This window comes from Sitophilus oryzae, unplaced genomic scaffold (assembly GCF_002938485.1).
Source record: "Sitophilus oryzae breed Bouriz unplaced genomic scaffold, Soryzae_2.0 scaffold_1297_pilon_pilon, whole genome shotgun sequence".
Taxonomy (NCBI): Eukaryota; Metazoa; Arthropoda; class Insecta; order Coleoptera; family Curculionidae; genus Sitophilus; species Sitophilus oryzae.
In genome coordinates, this window is record NW_022145945.1 from 3,168,638 (window position 1) to 3,181,900 (window position 13,263).

Genomic DNA, 13,263 nt, shown 5'->3' on the forward strand with positions numbered 1-13,263 from the left:
GTTTTGTCGGGTCATAAATATGCGCTTTTCAGATTTTCGAAAAAGTTCATGGCTTACTAGATATTTCGAAAAAAACAAATTTTGGCTATTTTAAAAATTGTCCCTAATTCCATTATAATCTATTTTAGACAAAAAGTTTTCAGATAAAAGTTGTAGATAATCACATCCCTAATGAGACTGTGCTCTCCGATTTTTTCTAAAGCCTGTCATTTTTGACATATGGCACAAACATATGTTTTTTTCAAATAGAAACCATAGTTGGCCATGACTTCATAAATAGCGCCATTTTTTAAGATTTCCAGCGATATAAGCTATAATATGTTTCTTTCACAAAATTACTGAGTTATAGCCAATTCTTATCTTTCTTGACTAATTTCACTTAGTTAGCCATGGAAACAAGTTCAATCGTCGTTGCTCTCAGAAATGTGAAATTGTCACATCCAATCTTTGTAAATGAAAATAAACAAAAATTGTAAATATTTTTTTTTAAATGAAGAAAAGCGTGTAGGATTCTACGACTTGATATTATGAACAGGTTAAGTTGATTAAATATTTAAAAAGTTCTATGACATGGACATCGTCGGTTTTTTCCTCTTACTTCCTCATATGAACAAAAATTTTAGTCGAGACCACCTTAATAAATGGTAAAGCAGCTGAGCATGACCGGCTTTCAATTTCTAGAACTTCATTCTATCCTTTATTACAGTAAGAATTAGAAGGAGTACAATATATCCCATGGATGAGAACTGCAATAACAAGAGAACTTCGTCCGGTTCAGCAGGAATTCCCAGCAGATTGTTTCAGCATGAGATATCAATAGATTTGACAGATGTTATGTGTATATTTTTGAAAATATTAAGAAATACTGAAAGTTTTAATTATATTCTTAACTTTTGAGCTTATTTAGTGTTGTGGCAGTATTGTTTGAAATACCAGTAAGTTTTAGTTTCGTTTCTATAATTTGAATTTTAGTATACTTAGGTAGTGTTGATCATTATAATTATTTTATAAACATATTTTGTTGTCGTGTCTTCCAGTTATAGTAAATCAGCGAATAAAATCCATAAATTGACAATAGATTCGTTAATGTAAGTACTATTCATATTGTTATTTACTATGATTCAAAGAACATTCAAATATTTGCCAACTTTTAATTAGGACAATGCATGTTTCAATTAAAACTATTGTGTGTGTTGTAAACATTCAATAATGATTACGTCACTGTTTAATCATAAATTCTTAAGACAACTTCAGCAAAAATTGAAGTGGGTAGTAGTTTGCACTTTGCAGGAAATATAAGTATATTTGATTTTAATATAGTTCTTTTCTTTCCTATACATTTTCAAACATGGCGGAACAGGATGCGTCAATGTAATCAAATGGGGGGTCTGGAGGTCCAAGGGGATAGATCAGTCTGTGATGAGATTTTTAGGGCGATAAATACAGGGTGGTCCAAATTTTATTCTGAAAACTTCACCAGCATATTTTGTCAGTTAAAAATAAGTAAAAAAGTTCTTATAAATTTACGTATTAAAATACTTCGTTTCAGAGATACAGGGTGTAGAAGTTTCATTTTTATTTCGGGTTCTTCCAAATAATTTCTGAACTATAGTCGATATTTGGATAGGAATTATTGTCTAGGTATTTTTTGACATGAGAAATTTTATTTCGATGTCAAAAAACTCCTACTTGTAGGGGGCCACCAAAAATATGTATGTTTTTAAATGTTTTTAAGGGTAATAACTTTTCGTCCGTACCTGTATAAAACTATTGAGAGAAAAATTATACATTTCTGTCATTTTCTACGTAAACAGGTCTTTTGGTAAAAATCACATTGGCATTAAAAAATCCTTATTGGTAATTCGCTTGATGAATGTGATGTTCAGTGCTCTTATCTCCACATCTGATTAAAGAGAAAACTCAGCTCTTGGCTGGGGAATATTAGCGTCTTCGTGATCATTTCAGCAATCAAAAAGACTGCTCTACTGACTGAAAATTTTGCGGAATGATCTACTTTCTACTACTATACAGGGTCCGGCAATAGTGTGCCGGGCATCTGTAGCTCCTAGAATAAAAAAAATGGGAATTTTGTTTAAACCTGAAGTCAATCATTGGGTGGTTTTGATAAAAATTTACTATGGAAAATGCCATATGAAATATAAAACCGCGATTATCTGCAATATTTTGAACTACTATATAAATATAAAAAATGTTCATTTTTTGATTCTCCATCTAATAAAAAAATAATATACAGTGTGTTCTATTTAAAAAAAGAAATATTAGTTTATATTTTAGAAAGTTTGGCATAGAATTTTGAACATCCTGTACCATTTACGATTACCATATTTATAGCACAAAGTAAGTACAGACCATCTAAAGTAAATAATACTTAATATAGTTTTGATTTCAGAACAGTTCTTGTATTTTTAATAATTTTTTTAAGAAATGCTAAAAAACGTATGTATATTTTTCATTTATTTATTAATATCTCTGAACATATCAAAATATATTTACTAATATCTTAGGATTATGTAAAGTGATCTGAGAAGAAGCCAAAACTGCAATAATATACAAGGTGTTCCATTAAAAAAAATTATCCCGATCCACTCACACTTTTTTTAGCCACCCTATAGAAGTTAAAATATTTGTCTGAAATACATCCAAGTACATATTTTAGATATGCATTTAAACAAAACTTCCAAATGTTTTATTCTAGGAGCTACAGATGCCCGACGCACTATTGCAGGACCCTGTATATACTATTTTCGATTTAATATTAAAACAAATTTTCTTTTACAGAAAAAATGGGTGTGGAAGTTACCAATTGCTGCGGTTTTAGCCTGAAGCATGGAACCATCATCATCGGAGTAATCCAAAGCATTTTCGCTTTTATGGTTATGATTTTGTGTTCAGCTTATGCAGAACATCCCCATGAACTAGTTCAAATGTCTGATCCTTCCGTTATACCCGAGTTAACAAGTAAATATTTAAAAGAATACTTTTTTTTTCATTTAATGTTATTTGTTTCAGCTTTAAGAGCAATCCTTATCACATGTGCTGTCGTAAGCGCCCTGCAGTGTGTTTTTTCGATTTTACTCATATTTGCAGCTGAAACAGTAAGTATTTTTCGTTTCAGATGTAACCTCTCAAAATTTTTTATGATTTTGAATATTAGATGATCTTTATTTCTGCAATAATTATAATGACTTGGCAATTGCACGGCACCATAATTAAAATAGAATAATTTGCCTTTTCGATTACTAAGTAAATCTAAACAGTGCTCTTAAGAATAGAGTTTTTTTAATAGCAGAGAATAACATATCATGCATGCAATTGCCAAGTCATTATAATTATTACAGAAATAAAGATGTCTAAAATTGATACTAACAATTTGAATCAAAATTGTTGAATTGTTGCTTAAAGAGAAACTAAATAAAATAAACTGACTTGGTTTTACATGAGCTCTCACAACTTTTTTTAGTGGAAGATTTGTATTGCGAGATTTGGCATTTTTTACATTGAGAGAAAAAACGTTGTAAAATAAAAAAATTGCTAATGAATCAAATAAAACATACATATTTTGGCCTCATTAATGGTCATAATTGAATTAATAAGACATCTATTGATTTTATGCATATACTGGTACATAGAAAAAACATACATGATCATTGTCATTGTTAGTGGTATATATATATATATAAAATAAAAATGCTGCCTATTTAATTTAAAGAAATATATATTTGTTTATTAGTGTTTTCCTTTTGTTTTTCAAATACATTCCTTTTATTTCAAGCCTTTCTCTTTATATTTTGAAGCGCAATGCTTAATGATTTATTAATATGTAATAATTTAGCTCCCGTATATAGCGTTTAACGCCTTGGGAGTAGCAAGGTACAGCTTGCTATACTAGAGCCGTTCGGTATACAAGGAAGGTAATGTGGCTAGCCTACGCTTCAACCGCCTATTATTAGCTCAGGATTGTGAATCCCAAGTACTCATTTAAGGCTGAGTCGACCTAGGTACCCAAACTATTTTTATTTTAATAAGAATAGTCGGCTGATGAAATGCCGGGTGTGGGAATCGAACCCACACCTTGAGATTGGTAGACGAGAGCCTGTACCTCTACGCCACCGGGCACCAATTATTAATATGTCACTTTGTTTAAAGCTTGAGTCGATTTTAATTGAATAGGATCAGTACTAACAATTTAAATGAAATAAATATCAAATTTATTAGTAAAATAACTTTATTTCGGAATTAATATTTTGGTGATAAGTCGGTAAATACAATAATTGAATTGAATGTCTTCCTAAATAAAAAATACAATATAATAGATACAATAAGGGTATCCAGGTGAATTTTGTCTAATGACGAATGGTTTTTGTAATGTCCTGGAATTGATCTGCTTTATTAGATTCCTTCAAAGGTCACAGAAATTCTAAAAAAAGAAAGTAACGTTTAGCAGGGGCGGCTCGTAGCACTGGAAGATGGTGAGGCACATTAGAAGAGAATTTTTATTAGTATGTATATAGACAGGACTTGCTAAATCGTAAATTGCAAAAAATAACAGTATTTTTAGGTTTCTAACGCCACTATAGATGAGAAAACCGGGCTATGTTGAATTTAATAACCTGTACAAATTTCTGTTCTGTACAGGATGAGTCAGCGATAGAGTAAAGTCCATTATCTCATTTGTTTGGATGTTTAAAAATAAATGTTAAATACAAAACTTATATTAAATTAATTATTAAACAATATTATATTATCAGCAATCGTTTATGAATCAAATAATTAGGTAAATTGAATTCCATAGAACGAGTTAATTATTTTAACGTGATTTATTGTGCATTTTACAATGGATTTTTTTCTGAGTGTACATTCTATGTTTTTGATGGTATATCGTAAGTACATCTATTTACATCTATAGTACTACGTATAAAAAAGCTTCCAGTCAGAATTTTGCTTTTATTGCATGGTTTTACTTTAAATTTAAGTAATAATTGTATAGTCAGGGATGACCGAGCAATAATACCTAAATGAATTTGCGTTTTTCCAACAGATGCTTTTGTTGAACATTTTGTATCAATTTTTTTAGTATTTCTATGATATTTAGGATAACTATATAAATAAAAAAATTAAATGAAATGATGATCAAAATTTCCACTAATTTGCAATGTTTTTTACCTAGAATAATAATAAGAAATAGCATGGCAAGCTGTACTTTGCTACTCCCAAGGCGTTAAACGCTATATACGGGAGCTATTATTATTATTATAATTATTTTAATACATGTACCTATTTCATTTTAGAATCATCCAACTTTGCTGATGCCATGGCTGATTTTAAATCCCGTTGCCCTTTTTGTATACATCGTGGGAACATTGGTTACAATTATTCATCATACAGGAGTTAACAACGCATCTTATATCATGGCACATATAGCTTTTAGCACCTTAATATCTCGTAAGTATAATCAATAGTAATAATTGGTTGAAAAAATACTGCTTTGATAAGAAAAAATTACCTATAATAATGTGTCTTCACTCAATAATAAAACATTATACCGGGTGTTGCATCGTCGAGAGGGACATAGGAAATCCCATGTAAATTTTAATGGGGTCAATTATTGGCTTCCCTAATTATTTTAGAGAATAATTCTATTTAGGTTTATTGAAGAGCACTAAAACTCACATTCAAAAGAGTAACTTGATTAGCGATAAGAGATATTTTTGATTAGCCCGTTTACGAGTTATCGCCGATTTCTTTTTAAATATTTCTCCTTTCTTATGGCCCTGTATTTACTTACGAGCACCAGTCAAGGTAAAAGATAACTGTCAAATGAAGTTGTCATTTCAGAAATTTATCTATTTAGTGCTTTATTATTATTATTAAAAACTCATACCTACATCGAAAATATTAGCCAAGAATTACACTACCGAAGAAAAAGTATTGATGATTAAATGGTATTATCAATGAAATAGTTATCAAAAGGTGTCGGATATGTTTGCTGCTCTGTATCCGAATAGACCGATACCGAGATTTGAGACCAAAATTACCCTAAGAAATAACTGCAGATGTGAAGCAAGGCAGGAACAAAGAGAAAATATAGTAAAAAAACTGATACCGACTTGGAAGTTTTATTGTGCGTGGAAGAGAACGATGGAAAGATCAGCACAAGGAAACTTGAGGATGAAATAGGAATAGATCACACTACAGCATTTCGAATTTTGAAACTACATAAATACTATTCCTTCAAATATGAAAAGCACAAAAGAGCTACGAAATGGGGACGAAATACGGCGGCAGGCGTTTTGTTTTGATATGATGGAAAGAGCAAATATGGATAGGGAATTTTTAAAAAACATATGTTTCACTGACGAATGAACGTTTACCTTAAATAATAAACCCAATGTTCAAAATTATCGATATTGGAACAAAGAAAACCAACACAGGTTTGTCGAAACAAGGACGCAATATCCACAGAAAGTAAATTTTCCACAGAAAGTTTCTTTAACGCGTATCATCGCGTCCGCCGTTCTTTCCCGGCGCCGCCGACAGCGCCTGACGGCTTGATATACCAGTCTCAACTAGTGATGGGAATAATCGAATTATTTTCACCATCGAATAATTGGTAATAATTCATATTTCACAATCGAATTAATAATTCGCATTATTTAGTAGTATTATAAATTTAACCTAAAAATAAATTCGTCCCAGCTAGTGCTCGTCTAGGGGCTATTTTAAACAAATTCTGAACCATTGCCATATACCTATATTCTATCACTGAATAAAAAAAATAAAAAAATATTCTTTATTCAATGTATTCTATTAAATGTGCCGAAGCCGTTTAATAAATTAAACCATAATTTAAAGTTTTAAATTTAAAAGTGCCGAGTATCGTATTTTTTCGTATTTCTTTTCTTTTTATTTTATCAGTTGCAATCAATAATTATTTAGATAAAAGAAGAAAATTAATTTTAGTGTTCGGCAGGTGTTCGGTGAAATTTGGGTGAGATGGAAATGAACCAAATAATAGTAGTATTCTTTCGTTCTGAACGAAATGAAAATTTTCACTTAAACTGATTTATTCCTACGTGGTATAGGAAATAACAATGATTTCTGGATTTTTCTATATCGGATTGTTCCTTTCTTTGTCGATTCCCTTTATAAATCAGTTTAAGTGAAAATTTTCAGTTCGTTCAGAACGAAAGAATACTACTAGTAGTACTATACTAATTACTAATATTCGCATTCGTCCATAAGAGGTTATGTTTTATGTTCATTTGTAATTCGGTTACCACAGATATAATATAAAATACTACTAATTTTTATCTCGATTATATCGAAAAAGATAATTCGAATTAGTTAGTTTTAATTTACTATCGAATTAGTCGTATTATTTAATTCGAATTTTCCCAACACTAGTCTGAACGCGCCGCCCGGAGTTATGGGGTATTTAACTGCATTAGTTGACGCCTTCTTTAAATCATTTTCCACTATACTGAGCACAAAGTAAAATTGATCCTTTTTTAATCGAAAAAATTCTCTGAACTTCTTTTCATCGCCTTTCAAATGTTCACTAATTAGTAAACTTCCGTCGTTACGTCTTCTAAGAAAAATATTATGAGTTGTCGATGTTTTCTTCATTTTCAAATATTTTATAATTTCTTCGTCTTCTTCCTCTTCTAAAAGCAAAAGGGCTAATAGTTTTCTCTTCATGATGCATGCACACTAACCCAGAAGTGTCTAGTCCTAGCAGTCAACTATTAAGCTTGACCAATCAGGTTGGTTAGCGTGGTTATTTGGAGTGTGTTAATTCATTCCTGTTTATCAAAAACTCTAACGTGATTGGTCGGACTTAACAGTTGTCTGCTAGGGCTAGACACAAGTCACTAACCCGATGCTAAAGCGCGACTGTTGGGTTGGCGACTACTGTGGCCTAGCCAAAGAATACATGAAAAGATGGCGTTCAACGATTGCCGTCGACGACAACCGTACCTTAGACAATAGTTTTAACGGAAACGTTATTGGCCTAAATCATACAGTAAAGGCCAGCAAGGTCTCCTGATATTTCGCCAAATGATTTCTTTCTCTGGGGCCATTTAAAAAACAGGATATACAAGGATAAAAAATACCCCAATCTAGACGAGTTAAAAAATGCTATTTCTGCCGAATGCAATAGAATTTCAGTTTACCAACTAGCGAATGCAAGAAAAGAATTTTATGATCGCCTGGGTTATTGTCTAGCAGTCGAGGAATATTTGAACATCTTAAATCCTAAAGTTCTAACTATTTAATATTACTTAAATTAATAAGTTATTGAATATTGTTATAATACTATAATTAGCCTTGTAATTGATTACTTTATTTTACTTTAATTTATATTAATTTGTATTTATAAATACATTTTTAAGATTTCCGATGTAGAAATGAGTTTTCAATAATAATAAAGCACAAAATAGGTAAATTTCTGAAATGACAACTTCATTTGACAGTTATCCTTTACCTTGACTGGTGCTCATAAGTAAATACAGGGCCATAAGAAAGGAGAAATATTTAAAAAGAAATCGGCGATAACTTGTAAACGAGCTAATCAAAAATATCTAAAGTTATTCTTTTGAATGTGGGTTTTAGTGCTCTTCAATAAACCTAATTAGAATTATTCTCTAAAATAATTAGGGAAGCCAATAATTGACCCCATTAAAATTTCCCCCAATAGGATTTCCTATGTCCCGTCCGACGATGCAACACCTGGTATAGTAAATACACTATTTCAAAGCATTTCTTTCTGTATTAATTAGTATTTATTTTCATTAATTATTCTCCAGATACCAATGCTATAGCACTATATTTTTCGAATTTTCTAATAAGACATTATAGTTCTTTGTTTTATTAGATCCGTTTAAATTATTGGTTAAAAAATTGCACCTAGCTTACGAGCTTATTAATAAATAAATACATCGATTATCTATCCCTTTATTATGAAAATCTATGAATAGTTGATGTGCCCTGGTGCAATTCCTGTTCTAGAAAAAGAAAAAAAATAACAATTCGACATCAAATAGACATGTGCGCTTGTATCATAGATATTAAATACCATAGATTTAAGTGACTCAAAAAAGATTACTAAATTTTTAAATAAAATATTTACATGAACTGGCATTGTTTTAAATAATTATTTTTTTACAACGTTTTAACTTGGTTGTATTACAAGTCGTTAGCAAGTAAAATTTACACTAACAGCTACTTTTATGTATGTCACTGTGCTATTGACATTTGTAAAATATATAAGCTTTTTTCGTTTTCCTGTTATTACCGATTCTGAACCGTCCTAGAACTATGATGCGTATGCGCAGAAGGAAATATTAAGACATTATTTGATTTGCGCATGCGCTGCAGAGTTCTAGGACGGTTCAGAATCGGTAATAACAGGAAAATGAAAAAAGCTATAATAACTAATATAAAGACTCTTCAGTCATCACTCAACGTTTATCATCATCATCATTTAGCTTATACCGTCCACTGCTGAACAAAAGCCTCCCTTAACTCTAGCCATTTCCTTCTATTTTGTGCCACTTGAATCCAGTTTCCAGCCACCCTCTTAATATCATCTGTCCATCGACTAGGAGGTCGTCCTCTGCTTCTATAGGGCTCGTGTCTCGGTCTCCATTCCACAAGTCTCTTTGTCCACCGTCCATCTGTCATCCTAGCCACATGTCCTGCCCAATTCCATTTAAGATGTAAGACAGATATCACCGCATCTCTTACTCCTGTTCGATTTCGTACTGTATGATTGGGTATTTTATCTCTGAGTGTAACTCCCAACATGGACCTTTCCATTTTCCGTTGCATGACCTGTATTCTATGTATGTTCTTTTTTGTCAAAGTAAGCGTTTCAGCTCCATACGTGAGGACAGGCAAGACACACTGGTTAAAGATCTTTCTTCTTAAACATATGGGAATATCCAAAAGCCTAATATTTAACCCAATTTATAGATTTTAGGGGGGCTTTCGCCCCATGGCCCGCCTCTTCATCCGCCACTGTACTTACTTCATATACGACGTCCACGGGCCCAAGATTGTTCTACCAACGTCTCTTTCTCGACGCTCAGCAATGAGATTTTGTTCGTTTTGGTTAAATCTTTGAAGCGTTTTGCCATAATGACAATTACTAAAAGGAAATTTTGACATTGATCGAAAGTCCGTCAATAAAATTATAACCTCAAACAATAACAATTACTAAAAATAAAGCTTCATTCAGAACCTCCCCATTAGTGGAATAAATTAGTGGTTCCAATTACACTTTATATACTTTTTAGTTTACGATCATTCACAATATCTAAAAAACACAATTAAAATTAATAAAATATCCTAGCAACAGCTTGCGGTAGTCTGTTGTATCCATAGAGAGAACATAATATTTAGCTCAAAATTTAGTTTATAAAACAATAAACTTTTGATTTCTAACCAAAATTTTTCTTGACGGGTGATGCGGGTGATAATCAAAGGCCAAAATGAGATTCCTCGCAAATTTTGAAGTATAATTAGTGGAAAAGTCAAAAGTTTACTAATTTTTCTACTAATTGAAATTTACTATACCTAATTATGACGTTCTGAATGCTTACATTAAAATTAGGTGAACAAACTTCTACGACTAAAGAAAAAAGCAAGTGATTGAGAGAATTCGACAATACATGACGTGACGTTGACCAATGGGTAAACATTCTATATATTGATTTAATTTGATATATCCACAAGTTATATTCAAAAGCAGGGCAACTACCCAGCTACGTCGGAAACACCGGTTCCCATTAGAACACCGGAAGTTAAGCGACGTAAGGCGATGCTAGTGGGATGGACGGGTGACCGGTTCAGAAACTTTGCATCGTGCTGTTGTCCAAAAAAAGGGAAAAGTGTAAAATCTATTGATACACACTGCTCATTCACGGATATCTCGTGAGTAAGAGTTAATTTAGACACTTCCTAAGTCGGTAGGCCATTGACCATGATATGGCCGAGGACCGCAGTTCGGATTCCGCGTAAACAAGTAGGTCCCGTCCAGTTTAGCCATTGCAGCAGAAAGGAGACGTTAACTTGAACCTCACAAACACATATTCAAAGCAAAAATTCCAAGATCTTTTTTTTATTTTCAATTTTGTTTTTTTAGAAACACATTCCAGTGAAAACCCATACGCGTGTCACTGGTTAATATGTCGACACTTTATTAACGTTAAAATATGTAGAATTAATTAGTCACTTTTACTCTCAAAATTTCATTTGAATCACTAAAAACATTTGGAAGAAAATTATAATAAATCGACTTCACCCTGTACCTAACGAAACGAAGCAGAATCGGACCTATGTTGATATGAAAAATAAATCTTATTTTAACACACACGTTTTTTGAACCACCCTGTATAAATGTAATTTTTAACGTATATCTTTCTATGTCTTTTAATATCTATGATTTTTAGAAGTGTCCCATTGATTTTACCTTGGGGCGAAAATGAAGCTAATTCGTGCGATTCCAGTTTTTAATTTTTTATTAACAATTTGCGGAACATACACGTCAGTTGTGACATGCTTATTTATTTTTTTATAAAAGCACACCTATTTTTTATAAATAGATTTTTAAGAAAAACTCGTTATTCTTAGTTTACATCCTGGAAACGTCTCTGTCCTGGAAAAATCTGTGGTCGTAGCACACTCATGTATATTTTTTCCATAGCAACTGTTAACATTTTCTTATATATATAGATATAAATTCGGGTCAGAACGTCCTACGACGTTGTCCGATGCCTAACTTCCACCCTGTGCGATTTTCCCATTGATTTTCGGTCAGATTTTTCCCGCTCATCGACCTTCTTATTCCTTCCATCCATGTTTTCTGGGGGACGTCCTCTCTTTCGTTTACCAGGTGGTATCCAATGAATGACTTGTTTTGGAATTCTTTCATTGTGGGTGATTCTTTCATTGTGCATTCTCTGAACGTGGCCGTACCATATTAATTGTTTTTGTTCTATATCATTTACTATTGTTCCCTCTATTCCCTTCTGTTGTCAAATGTTTTCATTTCTGATCTTATCTCTCCGTGGAATTCTCATTGCTCTTCTAATCGCGTCCATTTTTGTTGTCTCTATAAAATTATCTTATATCTATCAAAAATAGTAGATAAAATAGTACTTTAACCGCAAGGGTAGATTAAATGATACTTTAACAGCGAGGATAGGTTAAAAACTTTATTTCTTCTCGCACGTTTTTTAATTGCTTCCATTTTTGAAAATTGTTGTATTCCTTTTCATAAGTTATTCGGGATTTAAATGGAAGTAGTTTGGATATAACGTTTGTCGTCTCAGCCTGAATAACTGTTCGTAATTTACTTATTTCGTTTTGAGCCATTTCTGGCTCCAATTCAATCAGCAATCGACACGAAAGAGAATTAAAAAATATTGACTCAAAATTGACAATGTTAGTTTAGAGACAGCTTTATTTATTTCTCAAATTACATAGAAACCAACGCCAAACCTACTTCTTACATTATTACCCTGTATATCCTCTTTAATTGTGTTTATTTATTTTAGTGATTGTGATCTACCAGATTCTCACAGTCTACAGTTTGAAGCAACATCTGAAGCGACTCAACTTTTAAGCCAGCTTGAATTTAGCCAAAATAATTAATATTTCTAGTACCTTTGTCAATGGACAGTAACTTATTGTATTATTGTATAAGCACTATTAGATAGTGTACACAATACCACTATTTGTTTAGAATAGTTTTAAGTCTTTAAAAATAATTAAAATATAAAATTTCCCTACTATTAACTAAACCAAAATTAGATAGCCTTTTACGATATTATAAGAATAGTTGGGTGTTGGTTTTATATAAACTTTATTTCAAAATAAATTATTTTATAACTTGTTTAAAATATATTTTTTGAAGAATGTTTTGAAAATTTAAACAAATATCATACAAAATAATAGTATATTACATATCGACGATTCACTTTTGTTGGCATATGGCGTTAAAAAAACTGCTACTTTCCTTTGTAACTCCGGATTTTTTTCTAAAAGCTTATAGGTTGACAACTTTCCCTTTTTATAAATTGCCGAAGTTGTGTCACATCCAGAAATGGCATTGCAAAATAGGATAGCAACGGCTATGTATGTACTCTACGGCTACGTACAGAATGATACGGACAATGGGGTAGAATCATAGATTTAGGAAGAACAGATATCACATTGTGCATTTTAACCCGATCAAAC

At 31.8% G+C, this 13,263-nt stretch overlaps 1 protein-coding gene across 2 annotated transcripts; it reads left to right on the plus strand.

Annotated features, from left to right (window-relative positions):
• The first annotated feature begins 776 nt into the window (after positions 1-776).
• LOC115874570 lies at positions 777-12,777 on the plus strand. Of its 2 annotated transcripts, XM_030889763.1 has the most exons (6): positions 781-935; positions 1,038-1,088; positions 2,800-2,979; positions 3,031-3,116; positions 5,310-5,463; positions 12,582-12,777. In XM_030889763.1, the coding sequence occupies exons 3-6, from the start codon at positions 2,805-2,807 to the stop codon at positions 12,647-12,649; spliced, it is 483 nt and encodes a 160-aa protein (XP_030745623.1). In that variant the 5' UTR covers positions 781-935; positions 1,038-1,088; positions 2,800-2,804; the 3' UTR covers positions 12,650-12,777. The 2 variants fall into 2 exon arrangements, with proteins under 2 accessions (XP_030745621.1, XP_030745623.1); XM_030889761.1 differs by lacking the exon at positions 1,038-1,088 and having other exon boundaries at positions 777-935.
• The last annotated feature ends 486 nt before the right edge of the window (positions 12,778-13,263 follow it).